General features: G+C 30.0%; 4 protein-coding genes across 10 annotated transcripts; 3 read left to right on the top strand and 1 right to left on the bottom strand.

Moving 5' to 3' along the window:
- The first annotated feature begins 98 nt into the window (after positions 1 to 98).
- On the top strand, positions 99 to 5179 carry LOC124947144 (mitochondrial import receptor subunit TOM70). 2 transcript variants are annotated; one of them, XM_047488882.1, is made up of 9 exons: positions 99 to 212; positions 352 to 691; positions 1077 to 1250; positions 1449 to 1656; positions 1738 to 1879; positions 1991 to 2342; positions 2425 to 2649; positions 2720 to 2940; positions 3087 to 5179. In XM_047488882.1, the coding sequence occupies exons 2-9, from the start codon at positions 440 to 442 to the stop codon at positions 3250 to 3252; spliced, it is 1740 nt and encodes a 579-aa protein (XP_047344838.1). In that variant the 5' UTR covers positions 99 to 212; positions 352 to 439; the 3' UTR covers positions 3253 to 5179. The 2 variants fall into 2 exon arrangements, with proteins under 2 accessions (XP_047344838.1, XP_047344837.1); XM_047488881.1 differs by having other exon boundaries at positions 123 to 691.
- On the bottom strand, positions 4527 to 9736 carry LOC124947148 (UDP-N-acetylglucosamine--dolichyl-phosphate N-acetylglucosaminephosphotransferase). Its single transcript, XM_047488891.1, has 7 exons — positions 9018 to 9736; positions 8783 to 8897; positions 8183 to 8628; positions 5252 to 5440; positions 5075 to 5145; positions 4830 to 4993; positions 4527 to 4727 (listed from the first exon to the last, which is right to left on the bottom strand). The coding sequence occupies exons 1-7, from the start codon at positions 9185 to 9187 to the stop codon at positions 4662 to 4664; spliced, it is 1221 nt and encodes a 406-aa protein (XP_047344847.1). The 5' UTR covers positions 9188 to 9736; the 3' UTR covers positions 4527 to 4661.
- Positions 5736 to 8138, top strand: LOC124947147 (beta-1,4-mannosyl-glycoprotein 4-beta-N-acetylglucosaminyltransferase). 4 transcript variants are annotated; one of them, XM_047488889.1, is made up of 3 exons: positions 5736 to 6240; positions 6465 to 6713; positions 6787 to 8138. In XM_047488889.1, the coding sequence occupies exons 2-3, from the start codon at positions 6555 to 6557 to the stop codon at positions 7918 to 7920; spliced, it is 1293 nt and encodes a 430-aa protein (XP_047344845.1). In that variant the 5' UTR covers positions 5736 to 6240; positions 6465 to 6554; the 3' UTR covers positions 7921 to 8138. The 4 variants fall into 4 exon arrangements, with proteins under 4 accessions (XP_047344845.1, XP_047344844.1, XP_047344843.1 ...); XM_047488888.1 differs by having other exon boundaries at positions 6443 to 6713; XM_047488887.1 differs by having other exon boundaries at positions 5737 to 6136.
- Positions 9378 to 12504, top strand: LOC124947145 (E3 ubiquitin-protein ligase RNF14-like). Of its 3 annotated transcripts, none has more exons than XM_047488884.1 (6): positions 9378 to 9808; positions 10139 to 10276; positions 10351 to 11325; positions 11406 to 11634; positions 11770 to 11942; positions 12014 to 12504. In XM_047488884.1, exons 3-6 carry the CDS (start codon positions 10414 to 10416, stop codon positions 12284 to 12286), a joined length of 1587 nt encoding a protein of 528 aa, XP_047344840.1. In that variant the 5' UTR covers positions 9378 to 9808; positions 10139 to 10276; positions 10351 to 10413; the 3' UTR covers positions 12287 to 12504. The 3 variants fall into 3 exon arrangements, with proteins under 3 accessions (XP_047344840.1, XP_047344841.1, XP_047344839.1); XM_047488885.1 differs by having other exon boundaries at positions 9380 to 9799; positions 10362 to 11325; positions 12014 to 12503; XM_047488883.1 differs by having other exon boundaries at positions 9380 to 9808; positions 10362 to 11325; positions 12014 to 12503.
- Positions 12505 to 18090: the final 5586 nt, after the last annotated feature.

Genomic DNA, 18090 nt, shown 5'->3' with positions numbered 1-18090 from the left:
TGTAATCTTTAAAGTTGAAAAAAATAAAGAGAAATAATATAAAAGCAAAGAGAAGATAATCCATGACAACGAATAACAGCGACAACTTCTCGAAATGGCGGAATGAAGAACTAAACGTAAGCCTTAAACCTTTTATAGCGCTTCTTAAGGAGTTGAAGTGGTTCACAGAACGATTGTGATTAATCGTAGGGTGGAACGTAGTTGTAGGAAATGTACATGATTTTCTGTATTGGGACTTATTAAAGTGAATTGGAATGAACTAGAATTAAAAATTTCTTTTTTCTTTTTTCTTTCGTAATACGTCATTCCGCATGACCACGCAACTCTGGCTATCTAAACGCTCTCCAATAGCGTATCGGTGAGAGCAAACGGGAAGCAATTTATAAAGAAGAAATAAAGAAAAAAGCAATTTTGGAGAGTAATTAGATTAATTTAAAACATGCCAGCAGCAAACAGTGTGGGTAGTATAACCAGCAGTGCATTACCAAAATGGCAACTCGCTTTAGCGGTAGGAGCCCCGGTAGCCTTAGGACTTGGCTACATGTATTATAAAAGTAGTACAAAGCCATCCTCTAAACCAGAACGTGGTAAATCAAAATATAGCTCTCGAGAAAATGGTACTAAGACTGACAAGCAAATTTCAATAGATGAAGATTGCAATTTAAAATCCGAAAATGCATCACAAATCGAGGTTAGAATACCATGAGGCTTTTCATTGATTGTGGAAATTATATAAATAAGATTTAACGAATAAATATATATGTATTAAGATACACACATATACACAATATCATAAATGTCTGATTTATAAAAATATGTCTATTAATTTTTGTCATCCTTTTGATATAATCCATTAAGTCATGATATCATATATACTTAATTTAATTAGTATCAATTGCGAAAGTGCTTATTTGATATTTACTCAATTTATTGGATTCTTTTTTAAATGATGTTGTCATATATCAAACATTAAAAAATCTCTTCATGTCTTATTACATTATATAAATTGTTAAAGAAACTTATAAGATATAATTGAACATTTTTGATCACTTAAAATGAAAATTCTTTTATTGTAGACTCCTTTAGAAAAGGCCCAAAAATTCAAGGATGAGGGCAATGTTTACTTTAAAATGGGAAAATACGATGAAGCAATAGCTTTATACAATAATGCTATCGATACCTGTCCAAAAGATAATAAGGAAGAACTTGCCATATATTATCAAAATAGAGCTGCAGCTTATGAACATTTGGTAAAAATTTTGTTCAATTCAATTACACCAATTATAGGTGATATATTAAATATTTATATATATATATATATACATATATATATATATATATATATATTTATAATAATATAAATATAAATAAATAAATATATATATATATATATATATATATATATATATATATATATATATATATATATATGAGATATTATTTTATAGAGAAAATATAGCGCGGTAAAAGCGGATTGTACAAAAGCATTAGAATTAAATCCAAGATACGCAAAAGCATTTTTACGTAGAGGAAGAGCTCTAGAACATAGCAATGATTTGGAACATGCCTTAGAAGATGTTACTACAGCTTGTGTTTTAGAAGGATTTGTCAATCAATCTGCTTTAACAATAGCGGATAGAGTTCTAAAACAACTTGGTAAGTTTGGTAAAAAAAATGTAATTTTTAATAGATTAGATTACATTAAAATAAATAATTACTATAATTCTCTATTTGTAGGTAAACAACATGCTCAAGAACATTGGGCAAATAAAAAGTTTGTCCTGCCAAGCAAACACTTTGTCAAAACATACATCAATTCGTTTCATAATGATCCAATTTTTCCTACATCCATAAAGTTACACTATGATAATCCCTCTATGTAAGTATTCACAAACGATTATGATTTATTTTTTTTGATGATTATATTTTTATGACAAATATTTAACAACATGGAAACTTATAATGTTTGTATTTTTCTTTAATGCTGCAGAGGCTTTACAGAAATCATGAAAGCATTAGATGATCAAGATTATGATAACATAATATCACTTTGTACAAATGAAATTGATAGCGAACAATTAGACGTCCTACCATGGAAAATGGAAATGTTACTTCTCAGAGCAACATTTTATTTGCTTTTAGGGAAACATGATGCGGCATTAGAAGATTTTGAAAAAATTGTAAATTCAACTGATGCATCTAAAGAAATAAAAGTTAATGCTTTAATCAAAAGAGCAAGCTTACATATGCAACTTGAAAATCCAGAAAAAAGTTTCATTGATTTTGATTTAGCTGTTAATATTGATCCAAATTGTTGTGATATTTATCATCATAGAGGACAGGTAATGTGTCCGTTAATTAAATTGTATAAATGATATATTTTTCAACACGAATAATTAAATTTTATATTATATATAAATATAGGTAAACTTACTTATGGAAAAAATAGACGAAGCGAAAGAAGATTTTCAAAAAGCTGTGGATTTAAATCCTGATTTTGGACTAGCATATGTACAAAAATGTTATACAGATTATCGTTATGCTATAGTCAAAAGAGATGTACTGTTGGTAGAAAGTTGTTTAAAAAATTTTGAAAAAGCATTTGAAAAATTCCCTGACTATCCCGAATGCTATACATTATATGCTGAGGTATATTATATATTCTATAGCCATCATATATTATATGGATTAATATTTTGTGAATTATTGTATAATATAGGTATTGTCAGAAACGTTGGATTTTGTGAAAGCAGATTCGTATTTTGCTAAAGCAATTGAAAAAGATCCATATAATGCCAGTATATATGTGCATAGAGGACTACTGCAGTTACAATGGACTAATACCACTGATAAAGCTATTGAATACATAAACAAAGCATTGAAGCTTGATGATAAATGTAAATTTGGATATGAAACTTTAGCAACGATAGAAGTACAAAGGTATATATAATTTTTAATATAAGTCTGACACTTTTTAACATAACCTGTGTGTGTGCGCGCGCGTGCATACACACACATATATATATATATATATATATATATAATTTATGATGCTTTTATAATCATGCGTGTACTTTCTTTTATAGAGGAAATTATAAAGAAGCAATAGAACTGTTTGATAAGGCTTTAGCACTAAGTCGCACATCAATGGAACTTACACATCTTTACAGTTTAAGGGATGGAGCAAAAGCACAGTTTACCATACAAGACAGATTCAGATCAGATGTTAAAAATCTACAGAATATGTCGTAAAATCTTTCACGTTTTTATGTCAAGAAAATTGAAATAGGTATAATACATAAAATAAAAAAAAAAAGAAAATGTACCAGTTCTTTGCTCGTGCAAATGCAAAAGCACACGTTCCTATATGAAGCTATAGTATAAATTTTATATTCATAGTATTTCCATTGCAATAATTATTATTGCATATAAAGTCAAACAGCTTTGATTGATTGATATCAAAAAATATTGAAATTTTTATAAATGTATTTATTATTTGCACGGTTTTTTCTTGTGATGTATATACATTATAACTCTTCAATATTTTTACACGATTTTATGTTGTTACGATTTAATTTTAATATTCTTCATAAACAATCTTTCTATGTTGTTAATATTGCCATATAGTTTACTTAGTTTACATTTTTTCAGAGATAATTCCTAAAATATCTTACCTTTTATAATATTCTATAGCATTTAATTTACAATTAAGTTTGTTATGAATAACAATATTATATTCTATCAATTGAAAACATTTCCCACTACTGATGAACTATTGAACAGCCTTTATGCAGCTAATTGCACTTTTTAGATATCTTTATTTTAAATGTATTTTGTTTATTTTTATGTATTTAATATATATGTGCGTATATATATATATATATATACATATATATATATATTATATAAAAATATATATATGTATGTATATACATATATATATCCTCTCAATTTATAAAAATTCTATAACAGATAACATTATTATTTTCAGCTTTGTTTCTAAATCCAGTATTTATGAAAGGCTATACATCTTTCATTTCTAAAAGTATGTTAAATTGTTGTGTAAAATTTCCATTAATATATTTTATTTATAATGTTTTAAACTTGTATATTTTTTATAGATTAAACGATAAAGAAAAAACACTGAAATTAATTGTAACTTATAAAATATGAAAAGTATTAATTTTCTTTTTTCAAAAATTAAAAAAAAATAAATAAATAACACGTATTGTTTAAAACAGATAATAAATTCCAATTGTGAATTGAAATAAATCTTTTGTATTATCTTGTACATAAAATTACAGAAAGTTTTTAAACAAGTTATATACAATTTATACAACAGACTTAATAACTCATAAACTTATAACATTACGATAGTTATTTCTTTATATCTTTGATTTTCTTACTGAGGAACCAGTGAAACAAATGTGAATGTAATTTGAGAATATACATATTTCACAGTCTTATCTAGAAATTATATTACTAAGGATTCATAAAGTATAAGCCTTTCATATGTACGCTTACAATTTGTTTATAAATCTATATATTAATCTAATGTAAAAATCACAGTAGTAGACATATTATTACAAGTTCTTTATATACAAAGAAGAATGTAACACCTACTACACACAGATATAATTATTTATTGTTTCTGCTTTACTTCAAATATCATAAAATACTGAAGCAAGTGGATAACGTACAACAAATGCTAAACAGCTACAAAGAACCTAAAAGATTCATATGTTAAGTGTACATAATCTCATATAAAAAAAAATATATATATATATACATAGTTAGTATAACATTTTTATAAAGAAATATATGAATACCTGTAATAATATCAAAATTAATGTTAGCGCAGATTCCCTTGTTGGTCCAATATTAATTAATAAAAAATTTATTAGAGTTAAGTTATTGCAAGTCACAGTGTCTTCATTACTTTTTTGCCATTGAACAATTTTTATGGTTCTGAAGACCCACATTAAAAATTTACCTATTTAAAAAAATAACTCATTTCATGATCTAGATAAAAAAGAATATATATATATATATCAATTTTATCAATACAACATACCTGAAGGATTCAGGTCAGAATATCTAAATACTGTGACACTAGTTTCCAATTTATCCGTATCTTTATTATACCTGTAGTCAAATATAGGACTGGTTTTTCTCTCTTGCTTTTCTTTTCTTTTTTTTTTTTTTAACTATATATAATTATATATATTATTATTGGTGAGAGAAAACTTACTTTGGTAGTCTATGTCTAGGACATGGTATAAAATGGAACAGTTGTGGTATACTATACAGAAAATTAATAATTTGTGGAATAAAAAATAATAAAGTAGTTTTACTAAAATGGCCAATAATACCAACAACAGCGAATGTCATTCCAGATAGATAACAAAATGTATCTCCTACGAATACTTTTGATGGATACCTTAAACAAAATAAGACAAGTTTAATACCGTTTATTTATTATTATTAAAGATATGATGTCTTAAACTAATTAGCGACTCTGCTTTGGAACGAATAATAATTTATATTATAAATTATTCGTATGATATATACATGTATATATATATATATATGTGTACATACTTAATTTATTTATCATATGAACAACGCATACAAGTAAAACTAAATAGAAAACTTTATGCTAGTCAACGAACAGCAACATATAGTTTCCATTTATATTCCATGATCGTCGATCGCCGAACTAATGGTCAACGTAAGACGCATGCGCCTTACGAATAGTCATGATCACGCTTGCCGACGAATTTGACGAATGGACGTACGATGAGGCTGGAGTATAGTCGCGCATTCGGGCGTGGTTTTACACGACGTTTAAGACGATTTCAAGAAAGTCTAAAAGATTCAGAAGGAAGGAACCAAGAATCGAAATAAAAGTACGGTTAACGGCGAGTTTAAAAATATGCGTTACTATATAACAAAAGACGATCTTCCTAGCAGCGGAATACCGAGAATCGAATAGAAGGCGTTAGTTAGTTAGCGAGGACGCTGCTGTTCGTCCAGTCAACGGAGCCATTCGAAATTAAATGGCACGTCGGAGAGCAGTGACGTCACGACTTGAACGTCACGTCGCGGGGGCATTGAATCCTCGTCACGTTTTATCGTGAGTTTATATCAAATTTTATACACACAGATTAGCTTGTCTATTGTAATATAATACTGTCATGATGTTTCAAAATTTAAAACGTCGATTATTTAGATCACAAAGTAATCATATTGTCTATTATTATTATTGAGAAACATGTATTAATTATTTCAAATAAAAATGATCTTCTTTTACTTTTATACGCGATAACTAACTTGGTTAGAATATCCATTAAATCAAATATTATTGATATCTATGACAAAATAAAATCATATAAATGAAATAATGTATAAATTTTTGTACAAATAAACGTTAAATTTTCAGATTATATTGTTTATTTGATTAGGTAGAAGAAATGTCTTACTTCAGGAAAAATACAGATAGAAAGACATAAAATGAAAAACTGAACATTTTTTTTAACGCGGAGAATAGTGCCATGCAGACCCGCCTAGATGGGAAGCTGGCGTTACTTTATACGTTGTTGGTTTTACAAGTTCTTATTGTTATGGTTTATGTTATAACAACTCCACCATCTGAAATAGTTGTTGCCAGTACACGTAGTTCTGTCAGTTTTGTAAACTTCGAAGAAACTCAGGTAAAGAGAATTTATATTATTCTACAGAGATTACATTATCGTGAAGAACTATGAAATTTTTATCTAATTACAGGGTCATCATACAGAACGAACAATACATAAAAGACTTCCAAAATATCAGACAATCAGCGGTGAGACATACCTAAATGATATCAGAACTTTTAAATTATTTCGAATATACAATCATACTATATGTTGGAAGGATGGAGTCGATGATCGTAAAATGAGGACTAACGAAATCTCTGAAAAATGTATTTGTAATCAAGGTTGGCATGGGATAGATTGTGGACAACCCGAAGTCGTTTGGAGAGCAATCATGGCATCTAAACAAAATATTAAACTAACACATCGTAAAATAGCTAGACGTATAATTCATACTTTTTACCTAAACGAATATAATTCGGCAATTGCAGAAGTTATTGTAGAAGAACTATATGATGTAGTTGACCTTTTTGTAATTTGTGATTTTAATGGTGCAGAAGATAATTTTCATCATAAATTATCTAAAGGATTGTTGCAGCGGGAACAAAATAAGATTTTATATATAAATGCAGCAACAAAATCTCGCAAACCATCGAGAGTACTATCTAAGTACATATGGGAGAAAGTAAAGACTGTAGTGCAGAATTTAAGAGACGATGATATTTATGTAATGACTGAGCCAGAGCAAATATTAAATTCTAGAGCATTGATGTTCCTTAAAGTATACGACGGATGGCCTCAGCCTATTGGCTTCAGGCTAAGATGGTTAATCTATGGTTTTTATTGGCAACACCCACTTAAAACAACAATAACTCTTAACGCATATACTATCGGATTGATGCATGAAGCTTATAAATCAAATTCTATAATTCTCCAAAAACAATTATTGGAAGAAACAAGCGAAAGAGATGTTCTTGGCTTAGTTATTGGAGACTTAAATCATTATGGAGGATGGTATTGTTATCTGTGTCAAGCCCCAGCCAATATTATAATTAATCTTCGTACTACAAGAAAGTCTGAAAAAATGCTCAAAATTGAAAAAAGGATCGATGTACCTTTTATAGAAGATCTTATAGGAAGTGGCTTATGGATAGATGGTAAAACTAACCTCTTAAGAGTCTCTAAATCTCATGATTTGTATTTTGCTCCTGAAACTGTACTCAATAATACGTGGAAATATGACTGGCTGATAGAAAATTTTTATGCTAAATTAGACTATTATTGAGACACTGGTCATACTCTGACTGTGATATTACTTCATACTCAGTACTCGGCATATATTGTATGATATTATATACTGAATTTATATACTAAAATACTATGTTGATTAAAATATGAATGTTAAATGATTTATACATATATAACTTATAAAGAAATGAATGGCCTATGTTCTTACTTTTAATTATAGATCTCCTTTACCTCAGATTATAAATATTAATTTAATATTTCTTTATCACTTTTAATACTGTTAATAATATTTGACTTACCAATTATATTTAAGAAGAGCAAGAGAAGTTGCTATGTATGGAAGTATAAAGTATAATGAAAATCTATGTGCTTTCCACAGATCCCCAGATAGCTCTATAATATTGAATATTACTATACTGACGGCAATAATTAAACTCTGACCAACCTCCAAACCATTTATACCGGCCAATATGTTTATAGCATTTGTACAAAATACTGCTAACATTCCCATGTATACATAATAAAATATCCATAGATCTACCGAATATCCAAGCCAAATTCTTAAAGGTTTTGGTACTATGATCAATGTAGAATTAAAGTTTACATAATAGACCATTAAGAGTGGTAAAGTGGCAATAGTAGGTAATAATAATTTATGCCGCCAACGAAGATCCAAAACATCATCGGCAAAGCCCAAAAGCAGCATACAACATATTGATAGTAGAGCTGCCAAAAATTCAACAAACTGTAATATAAGTTAATAAGTCATTAATCTTCTCATTGAAATATTAAAGAAATTTCATAGATTATCCAAATTTTAGAAAATTTTTCATTTCTTTCTATATTTAGTTATATTTATCTTAATATTCATTGAAAATTACATAAATATATTAATTTACCTCATTGTGCGGAAAATTTTCATTTTTCAGGATATAATCTGTGAACGGTACGGGAATAAATAAAAACATTGTTACGAGAAATATACATCCTGTAACAACGCCTAATGCTTCCGGACTGTAAGAATGAATTTGATAAAAGTAATATGAAATAACGAGTGTTTTTTTTTTTTTTTTTTTTTTTTTCTTTTTCTTTTTCTTTTTCTTTATATGCATATAAATTTTGTTAATCACTTACATTTTCTGACTGTTCCTCTTATTCATATCAATTCCATAGAGGTTAGCTTTAACGAAGAGATCTTTTAATTTAGGAATCAAATTTAAAGTAAAAAAATATGCACCGATTGACATAATAACGTCAATCGATAATGGAAGGATCAATTGCCACATATCACTCTCAGGACTCATTTGACACTAATTAAAAGTAAACCTTTGTATATAGAAAAATAAATATTTTCTAAGAAATCGCGCGTACGTGATATACGAAGCTGTGCGAAGTAAAAACCGATAATCCGATAATGTTAGATAAATATATGTTGCAATGATATACTTTGTGAATCAATTAATATGATTTTATTGTTATCAAACATTTCTATTGTATCACGAATTTTAAAGCATCATTGTCACGTATAACTATGACTTATTATACATCGAATGAACGGTAGTAGGAAAAGCATGTTATGAAAGAAAGAAAACAGAAAAAAAAAAAAAAAAACACTTTTACCCAGGAAGACGATTCACTGGATGTAAATTCATATAAATATTGAAAAATTTAATCTCAGACAGCATTTTAATGCTCTTCGAGAATTTAGAAAAAAGTAAAAGAACTTTCGAAACAACACGGCAGTACATATTATTATCGTACTTAAGGTTGGAAAAGGTTGAGCTTTGTTTTATATTCTCTGCGAATATAAAATGACATTACATTTTACATCGAGAAGCCTTTCTTACTCGTCTACAGTTAAATCCGTGATTATAGCTTGATAGTATTCAAGGGTGTTCAATTTGACGACGTTAATGGTATCAAAAGTAATTTCTCCTTTCGTTGCGATATATTTGATAATTTGAATTTAAAAATAAAAAAATAGAATATTAATCCTTCAAGATCTCATAATGGGATCTTAGAAAAATGTGTAAAAAATTTACATCTGTTTTTTTATTTTTATTTATTTATTTATTTATTTATTTATTTATTTTTATTTTCTTTTTTTTTTTTTTTTTTTTTTAAATTTTACTCTATAAATGTTTATAAACTCGAATGATATACTATTTTTGGTAAAAGAAGCTTTTATTTTTGTATTATATATAATAAGAAATTATACGTATTAAATATAGCTAAGTAATATTTCATTCGTTTAGACTCCGCCTAGCATGTGCGAAGACAAATGAAAGACGATAACATTTTTATAAAACGTAATATTACGATATTGGAATTTGAAAATAATAAACAAGAAACGTAATATTATTAAAGTGATTCTTAAGGGATTAATATTAATGGTAACGTATTAAAAAAAATTCACTTAAAAATGTTAGGTAATATATATATTAGATTCATAACCTAAACCTGTCAGTTATTTTATAGAGATAACAACGATCAGAGATAACAAAATACGAAAATAAATAATTGATCTTCAATGGACAGTGAAAAACAAAAGGATGAGATTACTGCTTTGGAAAGCATCTACAATAAGGAAGAATTTTCATATTACAATGAAGATAAACTTTATCAATGTAATTTCAAGATATTTATAAATTTTCCTGTAGGATATTATTTTACATATAGCGATAACAGATATCCGGAACAACCAGCAGAGAAAGTACAGATATCGCATTTACCACCATTGTCGTTATATGTTACTTTACCAGAAAATTATCCTTCCACTTCACCACCCATGTTTACATTATGCACATCTTGGTTATGCCAAGCACCACTGTCTAAATTATGCAAAAAATTAGATAGTTTATGGGAAGAAAATAAGGGCCAAGAGATATTATTTGTTTGGATTGGATTTTTACAACATGAAACCTTACAATTTTTAAATATAGAACAATCTATTAGTATGAACTCTGTCTATACAACTTATAAAATAGCTTTGGAAAAGGTACAGAGTTCTCAAAAATATTTAGAAGATCAAAGTTCTCAAAAACGTTTAGAAGAGCACGAAATAAAAGAAACTATTGATAAAGATACGAGTAGTAGTAAAAATAGTAAGAAAAAATTGCAGAGACAACGTTATAAAGGAAAAGAACATAGAAAAATAGATAAAAGGGCCTTTTCCGATTGTCCTTTTGGAAAAAATCCAATTCAATTTTTGATAGATTACAATGAAAAACGTAATCACATTGAATTTAATAAAAGTTTGTATACTTGCAAAATCTGTTTTACAGATAAGTTAGGAGAACATTGTATTAAATTTTTACCATGTTCTCATGTATTTTGTAAACATTGCATCAGCGATTATTTAGAAGTTAAGATTAAGGATGGAAATGTACAAAATATTTCTTGCCCCGAGGAAAAATGTACTTCTGAGGCAACACCCGGACAAGTATATATTTTTATATAGGAAAAATATATAATAGTTATATTTTTTAATATAAATAACTTATCATCATGTTTCTTTTCCAGATTAAAGATTTGGTTAGTCCAGAAATGTTCGCCAAATATGATTCTATATTGTTAAATGTTACATTAGATACTATGTCAGATATAGTCTACTGTCCAAGACGTCATTGTCAATACCCGGTCAGTCGTGATCTCAATGAACAAATGGCAAACTGTCCTGTTTGTCAATATGCATTTTGTGTCTATTGTAAAATGGTGTATCATGGAATAGAACCGTGTAAAGTGAATTCAGGTATATATAACATACATACATACGTGTGTGTGTGTGTGTGTGTGTGTGTGTGTGTGTGTGTGTGTGTGTGTGACTATATGATAATTACTTAGGTGTCATTACAATAATTATAATAATTGGAGTATTATTTAATAGCTGAAAAACAACAATTAGTAAAAGAATATCAAGCTGCTTCAGACAATAAAAGGCTTCAAATGGAAACAAGATATGGTAAAAAACAACTTCAAATATTAGTAGAAAATACAATGTCAGAGAATTGGATCAATGTAAATAGTCAGCATTGTCCTCATTGTAATGCTGCTATTGAGGTTTGTATTTCTTTTATGATTATTTATATGAATTATTTTTTCAAATTATGTTACGTAATATTGTCTTTTAGAAATCTGATGGTTGTAATAAAATGACTTGTGGAAAATGCAATACATATTTCTGTTGGTTATGTGGGAAAAAATTAAATGCCCAAGAACCTTATGTGCACTTCCGTGATCCGGGATCCGAATGCTTTAATATGCTATATCATGGCTTAATACCAAATGAAGATGGCGAGGACGATTTTCTAATTCCTGGAATATATTATGATATAGATGACAATATTCAAGATTTTTCTGATGATGATGATGATTATGACGATGGTTTCTTTATTGAATATTAAAGTTTAAATAATATTACAAAAGGAAAATTAAATTTATTTAAGATCTTCCTACAGTTATAATATGTATTTTACCCTTATGCTTTGATGTAATTTCCCTCTACTTAAAATTATTTTTATATTATTTTATTATTATAAATAGATATTATGAAATTAACAAAATTCTTGTGCTGATATATTGTATAATTCATTTTATAGGATAAAATATTTAGCTTGTTAAATGTATGACAAATATTTAAAACGGTTCGTTGATTCCTAAATAAAACTATAATTACTGACTTTACAAATAATGAGATATTAATTTTTTATTAAAAATTAAAATCATTATTATACTAAACAACGTATCTTTGAAAAATTTGATTTTAATTTTTTATTATTTAGTAACAATGTTTACTATCGACTGTTAATAAAATGTCGATAATGGAGAACATGACAAATTTGTTACGGCTGTTTATTATACGCGTTAAGAAAAAAATAATTATAATTTATTTTCTCTTAGATTTAAATTTTTAACTCGTGAACGTTGAATAAATTGAATATCAATAAAAATAAACTTTCGTCTAATTTTGACTATTACCAGATCAGTTTTCTTTTGCAATACGATGAATGAACATGCATCGTTCGTTCGATCTTATCTAGACAAAAGATTTCCTTATAAATTTTAATTATACAATGATGAGCTAGAACAGCATAATACAATTGAGTTATTTCATCATATCCTAATTCTATCAATAACGAATCCAACCAAGTACCATCAAGTATCATGTACCATCTCTGTTATCTGTAGTATTATCAATTCCTTATTGGGAATAAAGAATTTGAGGAAATACAACAAAAACAATAAACAAGTAATAGTAAAAGATAAACTTTTTTGCTCTGTTGTCATCAATGAAACAAAATTTCTTTAGATTGAAATAATTTTGAAAATACATTGACATATGCAGCCATTCGCTCGGTAGTACTTGCGTTGCATGATTTACCATTAGATTTCAATACATTGCAAATACTATCGACCCAGGTCTCACCACGTGGAGGTTGCTGCATGTGGAGACCCACGGGCTAACGGTGACTCTACTCTAAAATCCGCGTTCCGCGATACCGATCCGCGATACCTTTCCGCTTCAATGCACTGGCTTCTTAACTAACAGGGTATGCGTAGCTTTAGCTACGGCACACCTCTTACAGATAGCTCCACCATTTGCACCGTCCGCTTCAGACATAACGGATTATTAAGCACATCCGAATTCGTGCTTTCCGAATTTCGAACAAAGCGCACTCCTTAGAAATACTAATCGCGTCGCGACACTCATGTGTGTGTTATAATTACGTAGATTCTACTGTTAAGCCGAAATTCGCGAAGTACCCCCATCGAAATTTGCAAAAAATCAAACGAAGTCCACGGTAGGACCTTTAATCGCGCCCGAACACCCACGCGAGTGTTAGAAAAACGGTGACTTTACAATTCGCGTTTTCGATACGAACAATCAAACGAAATATAATCGCGCCCGAGAACACCGACGCCTGTGCCCGCCGACACGCGCGCCAGTGTTCTTCCTATCCTTCCCGTATTCGCGCGTAGAAATCGATGATGAATCCAGCGATGTACCATTCGGCCGCAGATGAACATATCCCTCGATGATCTATCCTGAAAAAGAAAAAGCTAACGAGAAAATAAAAGAAAGCAAAAAAATATATAAAATAAAACACAATATATACACAGATTATAAATAAAAAATAAATAAAATAGAAAATAAATATATATAAAGAGATAAGAGAGTTAGAGGAAGAAACGAAAAGAGAAGAAGCTCGACACCATACTGAATCACCAGTCCGCATTATCCCATAGATCCTACCTAAAGCTGTAAATCATAATTAATAAGAATATATTAAAAACATAATTAAAACATAATTAGAAACATAATTAGAAATATAATTAGAAACATAATTAAAAACATAATTAAAAACATAAATGAACACATAATTAAAAATATAAATAAAAAGAAACAACATAAATAAATATTAAGAAAATATAATTAAAAGGAAATAAAAATATGAGATAGAAAAGAGAGCCGGAGAACAAAAAGAGTGCCGGAGAATGTAAAGAGTGCCGGAGAACGAAAAAAGAGCCCCAGAAAGAGAAGAAAAGAGAAACAAATCCATACGATGCTGAGACAGCAACCCGCACAGAGGCCCTCACCCATGAGCCCCTCCCATGGGTCCCACCCGAGATAAGGATAAAGGATAATTAATAAGAGTAAATAAGAATAAATAGAAATGACAGCTGACATAAGAGTCATAAGAGTGTGATAGATAAATTTCCTTGTCGTTTGTCTAAGAAATTATTGTACAATATATTTCTGTTATATTTCTTCTTTTGAAGAATTATTAACGATACAAAATGGATATATGTTAATGTTTAGTTAGAATTAGTTTGAAAAGATATTGGAGAAGTAATACAATATGCAGCCATTCGCTCGGTTATACTTGTATTAAAAAATTTACAATTAGTTTTTGCAAGTATTACCGACCCAGGTCTCACTACGTGGAAGTTGCTGCATGTGGAGACCCACGAGCTAACGGTGACTCTACTCTAAAATCCGCGTTCCGCGATACCGATCCGCGATACCTTTCCGCTTCAATGCACTGGCTTCTTAACTAACAGGGTATGCGTAGCTTTAGCTACAGCACACCTCTTACAGATAGCTCCACCATTTGCACCGTCCGCTTCAGACATAACGGATTATTAAGCACATCCGAATTCGTGCTTTCCGGATTTCGAACAAACAAAGCGCACTCCTTAGAAATACTAATCGCGTCGCGACACTCACATGTGTGTTATAATTACGTAGATTCTACTGTTAAGCCGAAATTCGCGAAGTACCCCCATCGAAATATTGAAGAAATCAAACGAAGTCCACGGTAGGACCTTTAATCGCGCCCGAACACCCACGCGAGTGTTAGAAGAACGATGACTCTACTCTACAATTCGCGTTGTCGATTCGAACAATCAAACGAAATATAATCGCGCCCGAGAACACCCACGCCTGTGCCCGCCGACACGCGCGCCAGTGTTCTTCCTATCCTTCCCGTATTCGCGCGTAGAAATCGATGATGAATCCTGCCATGCGATGTATCATCCGGTCGCAGATGAACCTATCCCTCGATGATCTATACTGTAAAAGAAGAACATAAGAAGAAAATAAGAGAAAAAAAAATTAATAAAATAGGACATAATATATATATACACATATACATAATAAATAGAAAATAAACAAAATAGAAAATAAATATATATAAATAGATAAGAGAGCTAGAGAGAGAAATGAAAAGCAGCTGTGCACCATACCATGGGTCCTACCTAAAACTTATAAATCATAATTAATAAGAATATATTAAAAACATAATTAAAAACATAATTAAACACATAATTAAAAACATAATTAAACACATAATTAAAAACATAATTAGAAACAAACAACATAAATAAATATTAAGAAAACATAATTAAAAAGAAATAACATATTAATAACACAAGTGAAAACATAAATGAAAACATAATCAAAAAAAAATAATGTGAGATAGAAAAGAGAGCCGGAGAAAGAAAAGCAAGCCCCACAAAAAGAAGAAAAGAGAAGCAGTTCTACACAATGCTGAGACAGCAACCCGCACAGAGGCCCTCACCCATGGGCCCCTCCCATGGGTCCCACCCGAAATATATAAAGGATAATTAGTGAGAGTAGATAAGAATAAATAGAAGTGACAGTGGATATAAAAGTGTGATAGATAAATTTCCTTGTCGTTCTGTAAGAAATTATTGTACAATAAATTCTGTTATATTTCTTCTTTCGAAGTATTATTAGCTATATAAGATGGAAATATGTTAATGTTTAGTTGGAATTAAATTGAAAAGATATTGGAAAATTAATACAATATGCAGCCATTCGCTCGATAATACTTGCGTTATAAGATTCACAATTAGACTTTGCAAGTATTAACGACCCAGGTCTCACCACGTGGAGGTTGCTACATGTGGAGACCCACGGGCTAACGGTGACTCTACTCTAAAATCCGCGACCCGCGATACCGATCCGCGATACCTTTCCGCTTCAATGCACTGGCTTCTTAACTAACAGGGTATGCGTAGCTTTAGCTACAGCACACCTCTTACAGATAGCTCCACCATTTGCACCGTCCGCTTCAGACATAACGGATTATTAAGCACATCCGAATTCGTGCTTTCCGAATTTCGAACAAAGCGCACTCCTTAGAAATACTAATCGCGTCGCGACACTCACGTGTGTGTTATAATTACGTAGATTTTACTGTTAAGCCGAAATTCGCGAAGTACCCCCATCGAAATTTGCAAAAAATCAAACGAAGTCCACGGTAGGACCTTTAATCGCGCCCGAACACCCACGCGAGTGTTAAAAAAACGGTGACTTTACAATTCGCGTTTTCGATACGAACAATCAAACGAAATATAATCGCGCCCGAGAACACCCACGCCTGTGCCCGCCGACACGCGCGCCAGTGTTCTTCCTATCCTTCCCGTATTCTCGCGTAGAAAACGATGATGAATCCTGCCATGCGATGTATCATCCGGTCGCAGATGAATCTATCCCTCGATGATCTATCCTGAAAAAAAAGAAGCTAAGGAGAAAATAAGGGAAAACAAAAAAATATATAAAATAAAACATAATATATACATAGATTATAAATAAAAAATAAATATAATAAAAAATAAATAAAATAGAAAATAAACATATATAAATAAATAAGAAAGCTAAAGAAAGAAACAAAAAAAGAGCAGCTCTGCACGATGCGGAAACAGCTGACAGCACCATTCCATGGATCCTACCTAAGACCTATAAATCATAATTAATAAGAATATATTAAACACATAATTAAAAACATAATTAAAAACATAATTAAAACATAATTAGAAACATAATTAGAAACATAATAAAAAACATAATTGAACACATAATTAAAAATATACATAAAAAGAAACAACATAAATAAATATTAAGAAAATACAATTAAAAGGAAATAACATATTGATATTATAATTGAAAACATAATTGAAAAATAAAAATATGAGATAGAAAAAAGAGCCGGAGAAAGGAAAGCGAGCCCCAGAAAAAGAAGAAAAAAGAAACAACTCCACACGATGCTGAGACAGCAACCCGCACAGAGGCCCTCACCCATGGGCCCCTCCCATGGGTCCCACCCGATATATATAAAGGATAATTAGTGAGAGTAAATAAGAATAAATAGAAATGACAACGGACATAAAATTGTGATAGATAAATTTCCTTGTCGTTCTGTAAGAAATTATTGTACAATAAATTCTGTTATATTTCTTCTTTCGAAGTATTATTAGCTATATAAGATGAAAATATGTTAATGTTTAGTTGGAATTAAATTGAAAAAATATTGGAACAGTAATATAGTATGCAGCCATTCGCTCGATGATACTTGCGTTATAAGATTTACAATTAGACTTTGCAAGTATTAACGACCCAGGTCTCACTACGTGGAAGTTGCTGCATGTGAAGACCCATGAGCTAACGGTGACTCTCCTTTACTTTAAAATCCGCGTTCCGCGATACCGATCCCTTATGCCTTCCGCTCGGATATTTTGGGCATGGTTCAAAGCTAACAGGAAGTATCTAGCCTTAGCTACAGGGACTCCACTTACAGAAAGCTTTACCGTTCAACACCCTCGCCTCAGGCATAACGGATTATTAAGCACATCTGAATTCATGCTTCCGAATTTCGAACAATCAAAGCGCATTAATCGCGTT

Source organism: Vespa velutina, chromosome 2 (assembly GCF_912470025.1).
Source record: "Vespa velutina chromosome 2, iVesVel2.1, whole genome shotgun sequence".
Taxonomy (NCBI): domain Eukaryota; kingdom Metazoa; phylum Arthropoda; class Insecta; order Hymenoptera; family Vespidae; genus Vespa; species Vespa velutina.
This window is presented reverse-complemented; position numbering and strand designations above follow the sequence as displayed.